Source organism: Boleophthalmus pectinirostris, unplaced genomic scaffold (assembly GCF_026225935.1).
Source record: "Boleophthalmus pectinirostris isolate CB_2022bp ecotype Guang Dong unplaced genomic scaffold, ASM2622593v1 HiC_scaffold_17, whole genome shotgun sequence".
NCBI lineage: Eukaryota > Metazoa > Chordata > Actinopteri > Gobiiformes > Gobiidae > Boleophthalmus > Boleophthalmus pectinirostris.
Window position 1 is genome coordinate 38,483,559 of NW_026571115.1, and position 20,073 is coordinate 38,503,631.

Here is a 20,073-nt window from a genome sequence, read left to right on the forward strand (position 1 = left end):
GGTCCGGATGTCAGGGGGCGGGTCAGGGGGCAGGTCAGGGTGTCTGGGGGCGGGTCCGGGTGTCAGGGGGCGGGTCCGGGTGTCTGGGGGCGGGTCCGGGTGTCAGGGGGCGGGTCTGGGTGTCAGGGGCGGGTCCGGGGGCACACGGGGGGGGGGGGGTCCGGGGGCAGAGCCGCCGCTGCTCGGCTCCAGGCTCCAGGCTCCAGCGGCTCAGACTGTGGCCGCGGTCTGTCCGTCGCACACGCCGCGCTGCTCGCTCCGTCCCCCGGCCTCCTCCCGCCTCCGTCCCGCCGTCATGGAGCTGGACCCCGCCGTGCTCATCCCCGCGCTGCTCTTCACCGCCGCCGCACTTTACTTCGCCACTTCTCTGCTCGGGAAAAAGTCCGACGACTCGTCCGGGGCCAAGAAGCCGAAGCCCAAAGTGGGTTACGGGGATGACGTGCCCCCCTCCCGGGCCCTCGGAGCCCCGCGCGCCCCGGAGCCGCAGCCCGAGCCCAAGATCGAGCCTCGTCCCCGGCCCGCGGAGCCCGTCCGAACCGAGCCCCCGCTGGAAGTGAAGGTACGAACCAGAACCGCCACAAACCGACACTTTTACCGGCCTCAACTAAACATGATGGTTTAATGAAAATCATCAAACATTTGGTCTTTTATTTTTTGTAATATAAGACTCTTAAAAAAAGTGTAATTTATCTAAAACTGTATCTAAAATTGTTTAAGGTTTTGAGTTTTGAGTTTAGTTTAGTCCAGGTTCAGGTTTAAGTTTAAATACAAATCAATAATGTTATTTTAATCAAATATCTATAAGTTTTAATCTTGTAATAAAGTGTTAATGGCCTGAACGGATGATGTCATCGTCTGAAACAGGGAGGAGTCCACAGAAACTGGGCTTTAATACTGGTTTAGTCCTGGTTTTCCTGGTTTAGTCCTGGTTTAGTCCTGGTTTATTCCTGGTTTAGTCCTGGTTTAGTCCTGGTGGTTTAGTCCTGGTTTAGTCCTGGTTTAGTCCTGGTTTAGTTTATCTGGTTTAGTCCTGGTTTAGTCCTGGTTTGTCCTGGTTTAGTCCTGGTTTGGTCCTGTTTAGTTTTAGTTTAGTCCTGGTTTAGTCCTGGTTTAGTCCTGGTTTAGTCCTGGTTTAGATCTGGTTTAGTCCTGGTTTAGTCCTGGTTTGGTCCTGGTTTGGTTTAGTCCTGGTTTAGTTCTGGTTTAGTCCTGGTTTAGTCCTGGTTTAGTTTATCTGGTTTAGTCCTGGTTTAGTCCTGGTTTGGTCCTGGTTTAGTCCTGGTTTACTGGTTTAGTCCTGGTTTAGTTTAGTCCTGGTTTAGTCCTGGTTTAGTTTATCTGGTTTAGTCCTGGTTTAGTCCTGGTTTGGTCCTGGTTTGGTCCTGGTTTAGTTCTGGTTTAGTCCTGGTTTAGTTTAGTCCTGGTGGTTTAGAGTCCTGGTTTAGTCCTGGTTTTAGTCCTGGTTTTTGGTCCTGGTTTAGTCCTGGTTTAGTTCTGGTTTAGTCCTGGTTTAGTCCTGGTTTAGTTCTGGTTTAGTCCTGGTGTAGTCCTGGTGTAGTCCTGGTTGAGTCCTGGTTTAGTTCTGGACTCTGACATGGTTCTGAATAGAGGCTGTGTTCTTTGGGTTTTGTTTGAGCCCAGTTTAGTCCAGATCTAGACCTAGTCTTGGTCTAGTCCTGAAGTAGTTCTGTCTGTAGTCCTGGTTTAGTCCTGGTTAATCCTGGTTTAGTCCAGGTTTAGTCCGGGTTTAGTCCCAGTTCTGTCCCCCCCCCAGGGGCTGTCCCTGTCTCTGCCCGTGGGGGGGGGACACGTGTGCGGGTCTATGGACGTACATGTGCTCCTGCTGCCACACGTGTCAGATCTGTGGAGCCGTGACAGGTGAACCCCCCCCCCCCACCGACCGACCAATCACAGCGCAGCACTCGCCACGTTTACAGGACGGTTTAAATCATGAATGAAATGGTCCGAATTCAATTGTTCAGAATTTAAATATTCTCCTCCCAAACTCGTTAAATCGTCCTGTGTCCTAACGAACCTCCTGCATCACACCAGGTTTGTGAAGTCGTAGTCACAGTTTTGTGTCGTGTTTTTGTATTTTTACGGAGATTTGTCGTGTGGGAGTGTGACTTTTACTCTCTGGAGTTTAACTCTGTGTGACCCTCAGTGTCATTTTTATTTGAATTTCATCTGATTTTTCATTTGATTTGATTCATTGTTTAAATTTTTTTAGTTTTATGCATTTTAACACTTTTTATTTATTCTTTTATTTATGATTTACTGTTTTAATTCACTATAGAAATAAAGTGGATCGGATTGGGTGTCATATGGTTGTGGGCGGAGTCTCGTACAGACTCGTACTGCAGCTCACTGTAAGGAGGGTTTGAAGAGGGCCCAGGAGAGATCACTAGATTACTCAGACATGCATGGATGATTCTAGAACCTCTTCAGACTCAGGTTTGTGATGAGGAACGACGTTAGAACTTTGTACGTTTGAGGAGGAAACGTCTCTGAGCTTTTCTCTCCACCAGATTTAACTGCTGGAGGTTGTGGGTTCGACTCCCCATGTGACCGTGGCAGAGGTGGTTGTGTCGTCTGGAGTTTTGGGTTCGACTCCCCGTGTGACTGTGGCAGAGGTGGTTGTGGTCTGGAGGTTGTGGGTTCGACTCCCCGTGTGACTGTGGCAGAGGTGGTTGTGTCGTCTGGAGGTTGTGGGTTCGACTCCCTGTGTTTGGATGTTTTTTCTGGAGGTTGTGGGTTGTGGGTTCGACTCCCCGTGTGACCGTGGCAGTGGTTTGTCTGGAGGTTGTGGGTTCGACTCCCCGTGTGACTGTGGCAGTAGTTTGTCTGGAGGTTGTGGGTTCGACTCTCTGTGCGATCGTGGCAGTGTTGGTCTCATCTGGAGGTTGTGGGTTTGACTCCCCATGTGACTGTGGCAGTGGTTTGTCTGGAGGTTGTGGGTTCGACTCCCCGTGTGACCGTGGCAGTGGTTTGTCTGGAGGTTGTGGGTTCGACTCCCCGTGTGACCGTGGCAGTGGTTTGTCTGGAGGTTGTGGGTCAGATTCCTGCTCTTGATCTTCTCTGGTCTTTAGCCTGTGGAATGTGCTCGGCGGCTGTAACATGCGCTGCTCTGTGGAGTATATTTAAACCTGTATTTTTACCTGAGTGTCAGTGTCACCTGTCACAGTCATGTGCCACAGAGAGACGGAGAGAGGAGGGAGAGAGAGGAGGAGAGGGAGGAGGGGAGAGAGGAGGAGAGGAGAGAGGAGGAGAGAGGAGGGGAGAGAGAGGAGGAGGGGGGAGAGAGGGAGGAGGAGAGAGGAGGAGGAGGAGAGAGGAGGAGGAGAGGAGGAGGAGGGGAGAGAGAGGAGGAGGAGGAGAGAGGAGGAGGAGGGAGAGAGGGAGGAGGGAGAGAGGAGGAGGGAGAGAGGGAGGAGGGAGAGAGGAGGGGAGAGAGGAGGAGGGAGAGAGGAGAGAGGAGAGGGGAGGAGGAGGAGGAGAGAGGAGGAGGGGAGAGAGGAGAGGAGGGAGGAGGAGGGAGAGGAGGAGGAGAGAGGAGGAGGGGAGAGAGGGAGAGGAGGAGAGAGGAGGAGGGGGAGGGGGAGGAGGAGGAGAGGAGAGAGGAGAGGGGAGGAGGAGAGGAGGAGGAGGAGAGAGAGGGAGGAGGAGGAGGAGAGAGGAGGAGGAGAGAGGAGGAGGGGAGAGAGGAGGAGGGGAGAGAGGGGAGGAGAGGAGGAGGAGGAGAGAGAGAGAGGAGGAGGAGAGAGGAGGAGAGAGGAGAGAGGAGGAGAGGAGGAGAGAGGAGAGGAGGGAGAGGGGAGGAGAGAGGAGGAGGAGAGAGGAGGAGGAGAGAGGGAGGAGGGGGAGAGGAGAGAGTTGACTCAGGTTCTCTCGTCTGTACGTTGCACAATCCACACTTGTGTCTTCTAAAGTTAAATGTCTCAAGTTAAAGGTCCACGAGACGTCCTCCTGAAGAGTTTCTGCAGACGCGGCGAGAGACAGAGAGACAGGGAGGCGCCAGGTGGGGCCGGGGGCGGGGCCGGGGGGGGCGGGGCCGGGAGGGGCCAGTGTCTGCGCTCGTCACGTACAGATGTAACAATAACCCAAATATGGTGATACTGTATTCGTCATTTGTTTAAAACTCAGAGGAACTACATTTCCCATGATCCTTTGCTCCATTTCACTGCATACAACAAGAAGAAATAACAGTTCTAACACTTTTAACTCTTAGTTCTGAAGAGGAAAAAGAAGAATATTCACAGTTTTGTTTGTTTAGCCTCCATAAAATAAGGGAATAAATATTGTACCGTGAGATGTTTGATGATGGTTCAGTTGGTGGAACATTCACCCACTGATCTGAAGGTTGGCGGTTTGATTCCAGCTCCCACAGATGAATGCTGCTGTTGTGTCCTTGGGCAAGACACTTAACCCACCTTGCCCCCAGTGTGTGCGTACACTGGTGTGTGAATGTGTGTGTGAATGTGTGTGTGAATGTGTGTGTGAATGTGTGTGTGAATGTGTGTGTGGTTCCTTGTTGTAAAAAGCTTTGAGCCTTGAAGGTGGAAAAGTGCTGTAGAAAAATGTGACCATTTACCATGTTTATGGTGAAAATGGTCCAGACACATTTGGAGATTGTTGCATCTCTAATCGTGAGTTTTTGTAATAAATATCGTAGCGTGAGGTTTAAACTGTGACGATATCGTATCGTGAGACTTGGATATCGTTACACTTTTATCGTCACGTAATAACCTGCGTCTGACTCATCGGCGCCGCGAGTCCAACCTGAAAACTCCAATGTTCTGTTGATCGTAAAGACGCCGAAAAACCACGAGTCAGAGCCAAGAGTCACAGTTTGAACAAATCTAATAATAATAATAATAATAATAATAATAATAATAATAATAATAATAATAATAATAATAATAATAATCCAATAAATCCAGAGACAGAAACACTTTTGTGTTTTCAACACTTTCACAGAGAAACAGGAGGAAACAGATCCTGTGTTTAATGAACCTTTAAGCTTCAGATGTGTTGAGTCAGATGCCCTCCCAGCCTCCCAGCCTCTGTGTCCGGGGTCAGAGGGATCGGGGGGGTCAGAGGGGTTGGGGGGGTCAGAGGGGTCAGGGGGGGTCGGGGGGTCAGAGGGGGTCAGGGGGGGTCAGAGGGGTCAGAGGTCACACTGAGGGGTGACCCAGAGTCTGAGGGTCTGGACTTTAAAAACACGGAGGAGCCAAATCTGTTTGTTGAAGCCTGAAGTGAGGCCGGGACACTGCTGCTGCTGTTGTGTCATTGGGCAACACACTTCACCCACACTGCCTTTTATGAACGTGTTGGTGGGAGGGGCTCACGTGCGTCTGTTTCCTGGAGATAAACAGACACACCCAAACAGGAAGTGATCACGGCCACGATCCGGCTCCACCGGACGTTTTCATTGGTCTCGTGGTTTGGAGCTTTTCTGCTAAAAACAACAACTCCCTGAATCAGTCGTTAAACAGTCGAGTCGGTGTTAGTTCCTCCTCAGAGCCGCTGGACTCGAGACGCTTACAGACGACGTCCCAGAGGATTTTAAGAGACGAACAACATCCACTAAACTCAGAGTTTCAGCTGCTTCTCTTTGGTCTGAGGTTTTTAGTCCAAAGATCTAGAACGATTCGTTTTAAAAGGAGCTTCGTTCCGGCTGCTGTTGAACTTATGAATAAATTATAATTTATTTATCTAAGATTGTGTGTTTTTAACATATTTAAGATTTATTTATTGTGATTTTAGCCGAGTGTGATGGATGATTTTAATTGGTTGTTTATGGAACAAACCGTTCTGCACTTGGAGCACTGGAACATTTTATTTTGTATTTGTGTTTTTCTGTGTGTTTTGTGGATGAATGAAATGTGAAATGTGAAACCTGCTGCTCAAATCTGCAAAGCAAATTTACCTACGGGAACGAATTAAACGACCGAACCGAACCAAACCTAACTGACATCGTCCAGTTCACTGTCCCGCCCCCGTCCCGCCCTCATCCCGCCCTCGTCCCGCCCCGTCCCGCCCTCGTCCCCCTCATCCGCCCTCGTCCCGCCCCCGTCCCGCCCTCGTCCCGCCCTCATCCTGCCCCCCGTCCCGCCCTCATCCTGCCCCCCGTCCGCCCTCATCCCCCCCGTCCCGCCTCATCCTGCCCCCGTCCCGCCCTCATCCTGCCCCCCGTCCCGCCCCCCGTCCCGCCCTCATCCCACCCTCGTCCGCCCCCGTCCCGCCCTCGTCCCGCCCTCATCCCGCCCCCGCCCCTCGTCCCGCCCCCGTCCTGCCCCGGGGTTTTTATTTCACCCAAACCAAGTTGAACAATCAGACGTCGTCCTGCAGCGGTCGCTCTGGTTTCCCCGACGTCTGGAACCGAACGTCACCGCGACGTCACAGAGACGCCGCCTGTGTCGCCCACAAAGACTCTGTGTGTCAGACTCGCCCCCCCTCCCTCCATCCCTCCATCCCTCCATCCCTCCATCCTTCTCTCTGTCTGTTTCTCTCCGTCCTGTAGTTTGTGAAGAACAGTTTGTCTTTGTTCGGAGGCTGGAGCAGCGAGGGACTCGAGACAAAAGTCAAGTTTACAAATCTTCCATTCTCTTTTTTTCTTTCTTTCATTTTATTTCATTTCATTCTTTTTTGTGAACACAGAGAAACCGACGCTTCCACAAACTGCCCCACAGCTCGTTTTCCCACAGACCCGACTCGGACCCGACTCGGACCCGACTCGGACCTGACTCGGACCCGACTCGGACCTGTGTTTGGTGCAGTTTTGTGTTCAAATAAAACTGTGTCTTTAAGCAGCGGCTCAAGTATCGATCTGTGCTGGAGATTTAAGACTAAGCGCAGATACGATAAACAGCGAGAATATTGAGCCGATATATCGATCTGATATATATCGATCTGATATATATCGATCTGATATATATCGATCCGTCTTGAGTAAAGTTCCTGGAGGAGCATCGATTCCCCGACCCCAGGGTCAGAGGTCAGAGCTGTGACAGGTGTTTCTCTGTCACGAGCCGGACACACAAACCCTCCTCAGGTACTGTCCTCACAGGAGCCACAAGAGCCACAGGAGCCAAAGAAGGAGCCACAGGAGCCAAAGAAGGAGCCACAGGGGCCAAAGAAGGAGCCACAGGAGCCAAAGAAGGAGCCACCGGAGCCAAAGAAGGAGCCACAGGAGCCAAAAAAGGAGCCACAGGGGCCAAAGAAGGAGCCAGAGGAGCTACAGGAGACAGAGGAACCAGAGGAGCAGGAGCAGTGGGACTCATGTCCAGGTCTTGGTGAGGACCTGAGCTGCAGGACCTGAGGTGCAGGACCTGAGGTGTGACCTGATTCTGTCTGTGTGATCGTAAAAGCCTCGACCTCTGACCTTTGAGTGACAGTGTGGGTCTGAGGGAGCGGCCGGTCTGGACGAGTCTGGACGAGTCTGGACGGTCACACACAGCTGCTCCTCTGCACTTTCACTCCCCCCCCCACTCACATACACACACACGTGTCACACACACATACCACACACACATGTCACACACTGTTCACACACACACACCCGGAGCCCCTCCCTCTGTCAACTCCTTCTCTTCTTCTTCTGCACATTTAAATATAAACACCACATGGACTTGATCATGTGACGGGAGGCACCCGACACACGTGAAGACGGAAGGCACCTGACACACGTGAAGACGTAGTACACAGTACTGTGTACTACAGTACTGTAGTACTACAGTACTGTAGTACACAGTACTGTGTACTACAGTACTGTGTACTACAGTACTGTAGTACACAGTACTGTAGTACTACAGTACTGTAGTACTACAGTACTGTGTGTTCAGGTTTGTTACGGCTCCAGGTCTTGGTTCTAATTAGTTTGTGTGATTTTTGCTCAGTTTTCTTGATTCCTGCTGCAGGAGTCCTGGTCTGTGATTGGTGGGGCAGGTCGACGCCCACCTCACCTGCAGACTCCGCCCCTTGTTGAAGGAGACTGCAGCACCTGTTCAGAGCTGCTGGTCTTGGTGATCAGTCTGACAGTTTGGTTTCATGTGTGGAGTTTAGTCTCGTTCTGTTTTGTGCCTTTTTTGATTTGGTCACTCGATTCTGTTTGTGGTTTATGTGGTTTAATTTGGGGAAATTGTGTTTTGGTTTGGTGTTTGTCTCTACGTTTTATCGCTCGTTTTGTGTAAACCTGCGTCGTTCAGTTTGTAAATAAAGTTTGGAGGTTTTTTAAATAGAATCTGTGTCGTCAGGGTCAAACATTTCTGTTCCTCGGCCCCGTCACAGTCAGGGGCCAGAGTGTGGCCCCCAGAGACTAAAGTTTGGTGACTGTTGGTTTGTATAAATGTGTGGCTCTTCTGTTTGGCTCTTGTGACTCGTCTTTGTTCCTGCTGCTGTTTCCTCCATGTTTTGTTCTGAAATGTTTATATGAACAAACAGGCTCCTGTTTTTATCTCCGTGTTTCCTTTGTGAAACACATAAAAGACTGTGTGGTTCTGGTTCTGGGTCACTGGTGTTGACACGGGGCTCGATAGGAGGGTGGGAGGGCATCTGACTCTCCTGCCCTATACTCTTACCCCCCCTCGCCCCCCTCACCCCCCTCACCCCCCTCACCCCCCTCACCCCCGTGCACCTGATGCCCTGTGTGACATTTACTGTATGTTCTTAGTGTGTTGCAATGTTCCCGAGATCAGTTACACCAAACACACACACACTTACACACACACTTATACACACACACACACTTATACACACACACTTATACACTTATCACACTTATACACACACACTTACACACACACACACACACACTTATACACACACACACACACACACACACACTTATACACACACACACACACTTATACACACACTTATACACACACACACACACACACTTATACACACACACTTATACACACACACTTATACACACACACTTATACACACACACTTATACACACTTATACACACACACTTATACACACACACTTATACACACACACTTATACACACACACACTTATACACACACACTTATACACACACACACACTTATACACACACTTATCACACACTTATACACACACACTTATACACACACACACACACTTATACACACACTTATACACACACTTATACACACACTTATACACACACTTATACACACACACTTATACACACACACTTTACATACACACTTATACACACACACACACACTTATACACACACACACTTATACACACACACTATACACACACTTATACACACACACTTATACACACACACACACACTTATACACACACACTTATACACACACACTTATACACACACTTATACACACTTATACACTTATACACACACTTATACACACACACTACACACACACTATACACACACACACTTATACACACACACTTATACACACACTTATACACACACACACACACACTTATACACACACACTTATACACCACACACTTATACACACACTTATACACACACACTTATACACACACACACACACACTTATACACACACACTTATACACACACACACACTTATACACACACACTTATACACACACACACTTATACACACACTTATACACACACACACATACACACACACTTATACACACACACTTATACACACACTTATACACACACACTTATACACACACACTTATACACACACACTTATACACACACTTATACACACACACACTTATACACACACACTTATACACACACACTTATACACACACACTTATACACACACACACACACTTATACACACACACACACTTATACACACACACTTATACACACACTTTTACACACTTACACACGCACACACACACTTACACGCACACGCACTTATACACACACTTATACACACACACTTACACACTTACACGCACATTTATACACACACTTATACACACACACTTATACACACACACTTATACACACACACTTATACACACACTTATACACACACACTTACAATACACACACTTATACACACACACTTATACACACACACTTATACACACACACTTATACACTTATACACACACTTATACACACACACACACACTTATACACACACACACACACTTATACACACACACACTTATACACACACACTATACACACACTTATACACACACTTATACACACACTTATACACACACACTTATACACACACTTATACACACACACACACACACTTATACACACACACTTATACACACACACACACACTTATACACACACACTTATACACACACTTATACACACACACTTATACACACACACTTATACACATACACACACTTATACACACACTTATACACACACACTTATACACACACACTTATACACACACACTTATACACACACACTTATACACACACACTTATACACACACACTTATACACACACACTTATACACACACTTATACACACACACTTATACACACACACTTATACACACACACACACACACTTATACACACACACTTATACACACACACTTATACACACACTTATACACACACTTTATACACACACACTTATACACACACACTTATACACATACACTTATACACACACTTATACACACACACTTATACACATACACACACTTATACACACACACACACACACTTATACACACACACACACTTATACACACACTTATACACACACACTTATACACACACACACACACACTTATTTATCATTAATATTAGTTTGTATGACCAGAAATGGAAACAAAAAAATCCTGACATTTTTTCATTCTCACTGTGGTTTATTTAGTTTGATCATAAACGAAAAAACTAAACAAAACTGTCATTTTCAAAAAAACAAAAAAAAAAGTGTGTTTGTGTTGGACGTGAATTTGTGGAACAACCTGAGAGAAGATTTAAAAAAGTCTCACACAATAAAACCTTTAAAAAAAGAGTTTAAAGTGTTGTGTTTTAAAGATCTCGAGCTCTGGAGTGAATAAATGATGCTTTACATTTAAGCCCCGTTCACACTAGTGAACCTCAAAAAAACATCAGATTTCACCCAAAAATCTGAGTTGAGCTTTAAACCTGCTGAACGGAGACTCAGACACACAATATGTGTCCAGTCACATAAACGTGTGTCTGTGTGCACCACCTGCACACGTATAATGTGTGAAAAGTTTCACATTTCTCTTTCTCATGTTCTCTCTCTCTGTCACAGAGAGAACACCCCTCTGTCACACAGAGAGAACACCCCTCTGACACCCCTCTGACACAGAGAGAACACCCCTCTGTCACAGAGAGAACCCCTCTGACACAGAGAGAAACCTCTGTCACAGAGAGAACACCCCTCTGACACACAGAGAACACCCCTCTGTCACAGAGAGAACACCCTCTGACACAGAGAGAACACCCTCTTCACAGAGAAACACCCCTCTGTCACAGAGAACACTGTCACAGAGAGAACACCCCTCTGCACAGAGAGAACACCCCTCTGTCACAGAGAGAACACCCTCTGTCACACACCCCTCTGTCACAGAGAGAACACCCCTCTGTCACACAGAGAGAAAAGAGAACACCCCTCTGTCACACAGAGAGAACACCCCTCTGTCACAGAGAGAGAACACCCCTCTGTCACACAGAGAGAACACCCTCTGTCACAGAGAGAACACCCCTCTGTCACACAGAGAGAACACCCCTCTGTCACACAGAGAGAACACCCCTCTGTCACAGAGAGAACACCCCTCTGACACAGAGAGAACACCCCTCTGACACAGAGAGAACACCCCTCTGACACAGAGAGAACACCCCTCTGTCACACAGAGAGAACACCCCTCTGACACAGAGAGAACACCCCTCTGACACAGAGAGAACACCCCTCTGACACAGAGAGAACACCCCTCTGACACAGAGAGAACACCCCTCTGACACACAGAGAGAACACCCCTCTGTCACACAGAGAGAACACCCCTCTGTCACAGAGAGAACACCCCTCTGTCACACAGAGAGAACACCCCTCTGACACAGAGAGAACACCCCTCTGACACAGAGAGAACACCCCTCTGACACAGAGAGAACACCCCTCTGTGAGAGAACACCCTCACACAGAGAGAACACCCCTCTGTCACAGACACAGAGAGAACACCCCTCTCACAGAGAGAACACCCCTCTGACACAGAGAGAACACCCCTCTGACACAGAGAGAACACCCTCTGTCACAGAGAGACACCCTCTGACACAGAGAGAACACCCCTCTGTCACAGAGAGAACACCCCTCACACAGAGAGAACACCCTCTGTCACAGAGAGAACACCCCTCTGACACAGAGAGAACACCCCTCTGTCACAGAGAAACACCCTCTGTCACACAGAGAGAACACCCCTCTGTCACAGAGAGAACACCCCTCTGACACACAGAGAGAACACCCCTCTGTCACAGAGAGAACACCCCTCTGTCACAGAGAGAACACCCCTCTGTCACAGAGAGAACACCCCTCTGTCACAGAGAGAACACCCCTCTGACACAGAGAGAACACCCCTCTGACACAGAGAGAACACCCCTCTGTCACAGAGAGAACACCCCTCTGTCACAGAGAGAGAACACCCCTCTGTCACACAGAGAGAACACCCCTCTGACACAGAGAGAACACCCCTCTGACACAGAGAGAACACCCCTCTGTCACAGAGAGAACACCCCTCTGTCACACAGAGAGAACACCCCTCTCACAGAGAGAACACCCCTCTGTCACAGAGAGAACACCCCTCTGTCACACAGAGAGAACACCCCTCTGTCACACAGAGAGAACACCCCTCTGTCACAGAGAGAACACCCCTCTGTCACAGAGAAACACCCTCTGTCACAGAGAGAACACCCCTCTGACACAGAGAGAACACCCTCTGACACAGAGAGAACACCCCTCTGACACACAGAGAGAAACACCCCTCTGACACAGAGAGAACACCCCTCTGACACAGAGAGAACACCCCTCTGACACAGAGAGAACACCCCTCTGACACAGAGAACACCCCTCTGACACAGAGAGAACACCCCCTGACACAGAGAAACCCCTCTCACAGAGAGAACACCCTCTGTCACAGAGAGAACACCCCTCTGTCACAGAGAGAACACACCCTCTGTCACACAGAGAGAACACCCCTCTGACACAGAGAGAACACCCCTCTGACAGAGAGAACACCCCTCTGACACAGAGAGAACACCCCTCTGTCACAGAGAGAACACCCCTCTGTCACAGAGAGAACACCCCCTCTGACACAGAGAGACACAGAGAGAACACCCCTCTGACACAGAGAGAACACCCCTCTGACACACAGAGAGAACACCCCTCTGACACAGAGAGAACACCCCTCTGACACAGAGAGAACACCCCTCTGACACAGAGAGAACACCCCTCTGTCACAGAGAGAACACCCCTCTGTCACAGAGAGAACACCCCTCTGTCACACAGAGAGAACACCCCTCTGTCACAGGGAGAACACCCCTCTGTCACAGAGAGAACACCCCTCTGTCACAGAGAGAGAACACCCCTCTGTCACACAGAGAGAACACCCCTCTGTCACAGGGAGAACACTCATATTCCACTGAGTCTCTGTGTCTTTAGTCCAACACAAACTGAACCACATCAGACACAAGAAACAACAGTTTTTTTCACACACATTAGTTTATGTAAATGAGTCATGTGATTTAATGTTTAGTTTGTGTAAAACAGAAACAAAAGTGTCAAAGTTTTGTGGACACTCACCTGTCTCACCTGTCTCACCTGTCTCACCTGTCTCACCTGTCTCACCTGTCTCACCTGTCACACCTGTCTCACCTGTCTCACCTGTCTCACCTGTCTCACCTGTCTCACCTGTCACACCTGTCACTGTCTCACCTGTCTCACCTGTCACACCTGTCTCACCTGTCTCAGCTCAGGTTAAAGTCCAGGGACAGTGTGAAGCTCTGTGTGTGTGTGTGTGTGTGTGTGTGTGTGTGTGTGTGTGTCGTGTGTGTGTGTGTGTGTGTGTGTGTGTGTGTCTGTGTGTGTGTGTGTCTGTGTGTGTGTGTGTGTTGTGTGTGTGTGTCTGTGTGTGTGTGTGTGTGTGTGTGTGTGTTGTGTGTGTGTGTGTGTGTGTGTGTTGTGTGTGTTGTGTGTGTGTGTGTGTGTGTGTGTGTGTGTGTGTGTGTCTGCTCCCTCTGTCTCCTCCCATGTGTCCTACCTCCTGAGTCCTGCTTCCTAAGCCCTACCTCCTATATAGAGTTTCAGAACTTCTCTCTCTCCTCTCCTGTCTCCTTGTGTCCTTCACTCCTTCTCTTCTCTCCTTCCCTCCTCTGCTCTGCTTGTTCACTCCTTCTCTTCTTTCCTCTCTCCTTGTTCCCTCCTCCTCTCCTCTCCTCCTCCTCTCCTTCCCTCCTCCTCTCCTTCCCTCCTCCTCTCCTTCCCTCCTCCTCTCCTCTCTCCTCCTCCTTTCCTTCCCTCCTTCCTTCCCTCCTCCTCTCCTTCCCTCCTCCTCTCCTCTCTCCTCCTCCTCTCCTTCCCTCCTTCCTTCCCTCCTCCTCTCCTTCCCTCCTTCCTTCCCTCGTTTGTTGAATCAGACTCTGTTACTGTGAGTCTGAAATATTTCCTGCTCATTCTTTGTCAACGACTCACAGCAACACCAAATATGGAACTAAACCAGGACTAAACCAGGACTAAACCAGGACTGAACCAGGACTGAACCAGGACTAAACCAGGACTAAACCAGGACTAAACCAGGACTGAACCAGGACTAAACCAGGACTAAACCAGGACTGAACCAGGACTAAACCAGGACTGAACCAGGACTAAACCAGGACTAAACCAGGACTAAACCAGGACTAAACCAGGACTGAACCAGGACTAAACCAGGACTGAACCAGGACTAAACCAGGACTGAACCAGGACTAAACCAGGACTAAACCAGGACTGAACCAGGACTAAACCAGGACTGAACCAGGACTAAACCAGGACTAAACCAGGACTAAACCAGGACTGAACCAGGACTAAACCAGGACTAAACTCAGGACTAAACCAGGACTGAACCAGGACTAAACCAGGACTAAATCAGGACTAAACCAGGACTGAACCAGGACTAAACCAGGACTAAATCAGGACTAAACCAGGACTGAACCAGGACTAAACCAGGACTAAATCAGGACTAGACCAGGACTAGACCAGGACTAAACCAGGACTGAACCAGGACTAAACCTTTGTATGTAGCAGTAGTAGAAGTAGTAGTAGTAGTAGTAGTAGTAGTAGTAGTAGTAGTAGTAGTAGTAGTAGTAGTAGTAGTAGTAGTAGTAGTAGTAGTAGTAGTAGTAGTAGTAGTAGTAGTAGTAGTAATAGTAGTAGTTTAATCATGTTCTTAAATTGTTAGAATCATTCCACATAAAACTGTGAGTGGACGAGTTTAGGCTGAAGTGAATCACATCTGTTCACACACGACGACGAAGAAGAAGAAGAAGAAGAACATCTATAACTATATATATATATATATACATATATATATATATATATATATATATATATATATATATATATATATATATATATATATATATATATATATATGTATGTGTATATGTACAGTAATAATAAGGGCGGTGATGGTTCTGTGCAGAGGTTCTTTCTTTTGAATGAACTCTGTTCCACGTCTGTCAGTCTGCCCCAGGGCAGCTGTGGCTACTGTAATAGTTTACACCACTGAGTGTTAATGAATGAATAATGATCTGTAAAGAGCTTTGGGAGTCTTGACAGGTGCTATAAAAATACAGTGATTAATTAATTAATGATTGTTTCTGATCAACTCTGGTTTGTCAGAAACAATCATTAATTAATGAATCACTGAGTGAGTTTGTGGGTTTGAGTCTCACCTGACGAGTCTGACGAGTCTGAATTCAAATGGATTTTTCCTGCAGTAAAAGAGGAACTGAAGTGTCGTTTTACGGGTCAAATGCAGGTTTGGGTCAGATCCATGTGTCATTTATTCATTCATTTTTCAGAATAAAACCAAAAATAAGAAAACAAAAAAACAACTGTCTCCTACACAACTATTTTCTTCATTATTTGTCTCCAAAACCAAAATGAAAAAAAAGATAAAGATTCATTTTTTCAGTTTTCGATTTTGTGTTTAAATGAAAAATGGAAAAAAACTGACAACGGACTGAACCAGATCCAGGACCAGACCCGGGCCAGACCAGGACTGAACCATTTTCAGTCCTGGTCCTGGTTTTCATTTTGGTTTTGGAGACAAATGAAGAAAATAGTTGTTTTTTGGTTTTATTTTGAAAAAGGAATGATACACAGTTCGGGTCAGGCGCAGGTTTGGGTCAGGTGCAGGTCCGGGTCAGGTGCAGGTCCGGGTCAGGCGCAGGTCCGGGTCAGGCGCAGGTCCGGGTCAGGCGCAGGTCCGGGTCAGGCGCAGGTCCGGGTCAGGCGCAGGTCCGGGTCAGGCGCAGGTTTGACCCGGTGAGTCCAGATGTTCTGATGTTTGTGGAGCTTTTGTAATTTTGGACTTTTTCTTGTTTCAGCCTGAACCGGTCCCAGAACCAGTGAAAGTCCCAGAACCAGAACCCGTGGTCCCGGAGCCCGTGATCCCAGAACCGACCCCTGCCCCAGTTGTCGTCGCAGAACCAGAACCCGCCCCAGAACCAGCACCAGAACCTGTGAAAGAACCAGAACCAGTACCAGAACCAGTGAAAGAACCAGAACCAGTGAAAGAACCAGAACCAGTGAAAGAGCCAGAGCCCGTGGTAGAGCCTGTGGTAGAACCTGTCCCAGAACCTGCACCCGAACCGGAGCCCGTGGTACCAGAACCAGAACCAGAACCAGTGAAAGAACCCGAGCCCGTACCAGAACCCGTGGTCCCGGAGCCCGTGGTACCAGAACCAGAGCCCGAGCCTGTGGTGGAGGCCGCCCCAGAACCCGTCCCAGAACCCGTCCCAGAACCAGAGCCCGTGTTACCAGAACCAGAGCCGGTCCCAGAGCCGGTCCCAGAGCCGGTCCCAGAGCCGGTCCCGGCGGAAGAACCTGTGGTGGTCGAAGCGCCGAAGGAACCGAAGAAACCCAAAGAGCCAAAAGTGAAAGAGCCAAAAGTCAAGGAGCCAAAAGCCATAGACGGTACGGAACCGGACCAGGACCGGACCAGGACCGAACCAGGATTGGACCAGGACTAGACCAGGACTGAACCAGGACTGGACCAGGACTGGACCAGGACTAAACTGTACATTTGTGTTCTTGCTTTTCTCACATGTTCGTTACAAACATGTATTTGTCTGGAATCAATTTTCTTTTTTAAAACATCAAGCAAAAAATTTATAATAAATTTTAAAAAATCAAATAAAAAAAGTAGTTTGTGTAACTGTGTAAAAAATAATTTTTGCCCTGTGTTTTTCTCAGTTTTGTTTGGTTTGGTTCTTTGGTTCTAATTCTTCTCGTTGGACTTTTTGGTTCAGTTTTGGCCCAGGTGTGACAGGTGTGACAGGTGTGACAGGTGTGACAGGTGTGACAGGTGGGCGGAGTTTACATGGTGCATTCTCATTGGTTCATTTCAGTTTGACGGACAGCTGAGTCTGGAGCTCCTGAAGCTGTTGTGGATGTTTCCTGCTTAACCTGTTTTGCCACCTGTCCCACCTGCCACACCTGTCACACCTGTCACACCTGTCACACCTGCCACACCTGTCACACCTGTCACACCTGTCACACCTGTGCACCTGCCACACCTGTCACACACACCTGTCACACCTGTCCACACCTGCCACACCTGTCCCACCTGTCCCACCTGTCCACACCTGCCACACCTGTCACACCTGCCACACCTGCCACACCTGTCCCACACACCTGTCCACCTGTCCCACCTGCCACACCTGACCTGCCACACCTGTCACACCTGTCCCACACACCTGCTGCCCACCTGCCACACCTGCCTGCCCACCTGTCCCACCTGCCCCCACCTGTCCCACCACACCTGCACACACCTGCACCTGTCCCACCTGCCCACCTGCCACACCTGTCCACACCTGTCCCACCTGCCACACCTGTCCCACACCTGTCCCACCTGTCCACACCTGTCCACACCTGTCCCACCTGCCACACCTGTCCACACCTGTCCCACCTGCCACACCTGTCCACACCTGTCCCACCTGCCACACCTGTCCACACCTGTCCCACCTGTCCCACCTGTCCACACCTGTCCCACCTGTCCACACCTGTCTGTCACACCTGTCCCACCTGTCCCACCTGCCACACCTGCCACACCTGTCCCACCTGCACACACCTGTCCCACCTGCCACACCTGTCCCACCTGCCCACACCTGCCACACCTGCCACACCTGTCCACACCTGCCACACCTGTCCACACCTGTCCACACCTGTCACACCTGTCACACCTGTCCACACACCTGTCACACCTGCCACACCTGTCACACCTGTCACACCTGTCCACACCTGTCCACCACACCTGTCACACCTGTCCACACCTGTCCCACCTGTCCCACACCTGTCCCACCTGCCCACACCTGTCCACACCTGTCCACACCTGTCCCACCTGTCCCACCTGCCACACCTGTCCCACCTGTCCCACCTGCCCACACCTGCCACACCTGCCACACCTGCCACACCTGCCACACCTGCCCACACCTGTCCACACCTGTCCACACACCTGTCACACCTGTCACACCTGTCACACCTGAAACTGAAAAAAACTGCACCAAAAAGTCCAACGAGAAAAATCAGAACCAAAGAACCAAACCAAACAAAAGTGAGAAACACACAGAACAAAAATAAAAGAGACAAAGACAGAAATTTTACATAATTACACAAATAATTTGATTATAGTCGTATATATTTAATAAAATATTTTATTTGATTTTTTAAATTTAATTTGTATTTTGATTTTGATTTTCTTTCTTAATGCTTTAAAAAAGTCTTTGAATTATTTGACTCAAAATTCACTCAAAATATTTGATCCTGTGGACAGAGTTTATTATCAGTGTGTCGACCTCAGGTGTGTGTGTGTGTGTGTGTGTTTGTGTGTGTGTGTTTGTGTGTGTGTGTGTGTGTGTGTGTTTGTGTTTGTGTGTGTGTGTGTGTTTGTGTGTGTGTGTGTGTGTGTTTGTGTGTGTTGTGTGTGTGTGTGTGTTTGTGTGTGTGTGTGTGTGTTTGTGTGTTTGTGTGTGTGTGTGTGTGTGTGTTTGTGTGTGTGTGTTTGTGTGTGTGTGTGTGTGGTGTTTGTTTGGTGTGAGTGACAGTTGGCCCCGCCCCCCGGCCCCAGGCCCCGCCCCCCCGGCTCTTATCCTGCTCTCCAGACGCAGATCTGAGCTGTCAGGCCCCATTACACTGAACCACGAGTCACAGTTAAACTGAGGAGACGACGAGGGGACGAGGCTCGGTCCGTTTGGGTCAGAACAAACATGGCGGCTCGTGTGGGTTTGTGATCTGGTTTTGACGAGCCGTTTGAGACAGAAGTGAGACGGGACGTGGACTCACACAGACACGGCTCCACAGGAAGTGTTCGTGGGCGTGATCGGCTCCATCGACTCTGGCTCCAGTTCAGTTTGTGTGTAAAAGCGTGGCCCCTTTCTCTCTGACCTTTGACCTTTGACCCCTCTCCACATGACCCGGGGGTTTGGACTTCAACATTTTGTCCCAAATCGAGATCTGAACTTTAAGAACCGACCAATCAGACGCCTTCTTACCTCGCACTGACAGCGTCTCCTGCGCCCCCTGCAGGTCCAGTCTGTGAGCGCAGTCTGAGTCAGGGCGGGTCTGACAACTTTAGCCACGCCCATTTGTGTCTCTGTGTCCTCTGATTGGTCGTTTGTCACACTTTGCTCTCTGATTGGTTGTTTTGTCACACGCCGCTCTCTGATTGGTCGTCTTGTCTGTCGCTGCTCTCTGATTGGTCGTCTTGTCAGGCGCTGCTCTCTGATTGGTCTTTTCGTCACATGCTGCTCTCTGATTGGTGGTCTTGTCACTTTCTGCTCTCTGATTGGTCTTTTCGTCACATGCTGCTCTCTGATTGGTGGTCTTGTCACATTC

The 20,073-nt window shown here is 48.9% G+C and overlaps 1 protein-coding gene across 1 annotated transcript in view; it reads left to right on the plus strand.

Moving 5' to 3' along the window:
* The first annotated feature begins 7 nt into the window (after positions 1–7).
* Positions 8–20,073, plus strand: part of si:ch73-366l1.5 (FILIA-N KH-like domain-containing protein) — a 27,170-nt gene continuing 7,104 nt past the window's right edge. The window contains exons 1-2 of the mRNA XM_020935978.2: positions 8–559; positions 16,566–17,154. Of these exons, the coding sequence (XP_020791637.2) occupies positions 8–559; positions 16,566–17,154 (1,141 nt within the window). The remainder of the gene's footprint in view (positions 560–16,565; positions 17,155–20,073) is intronic.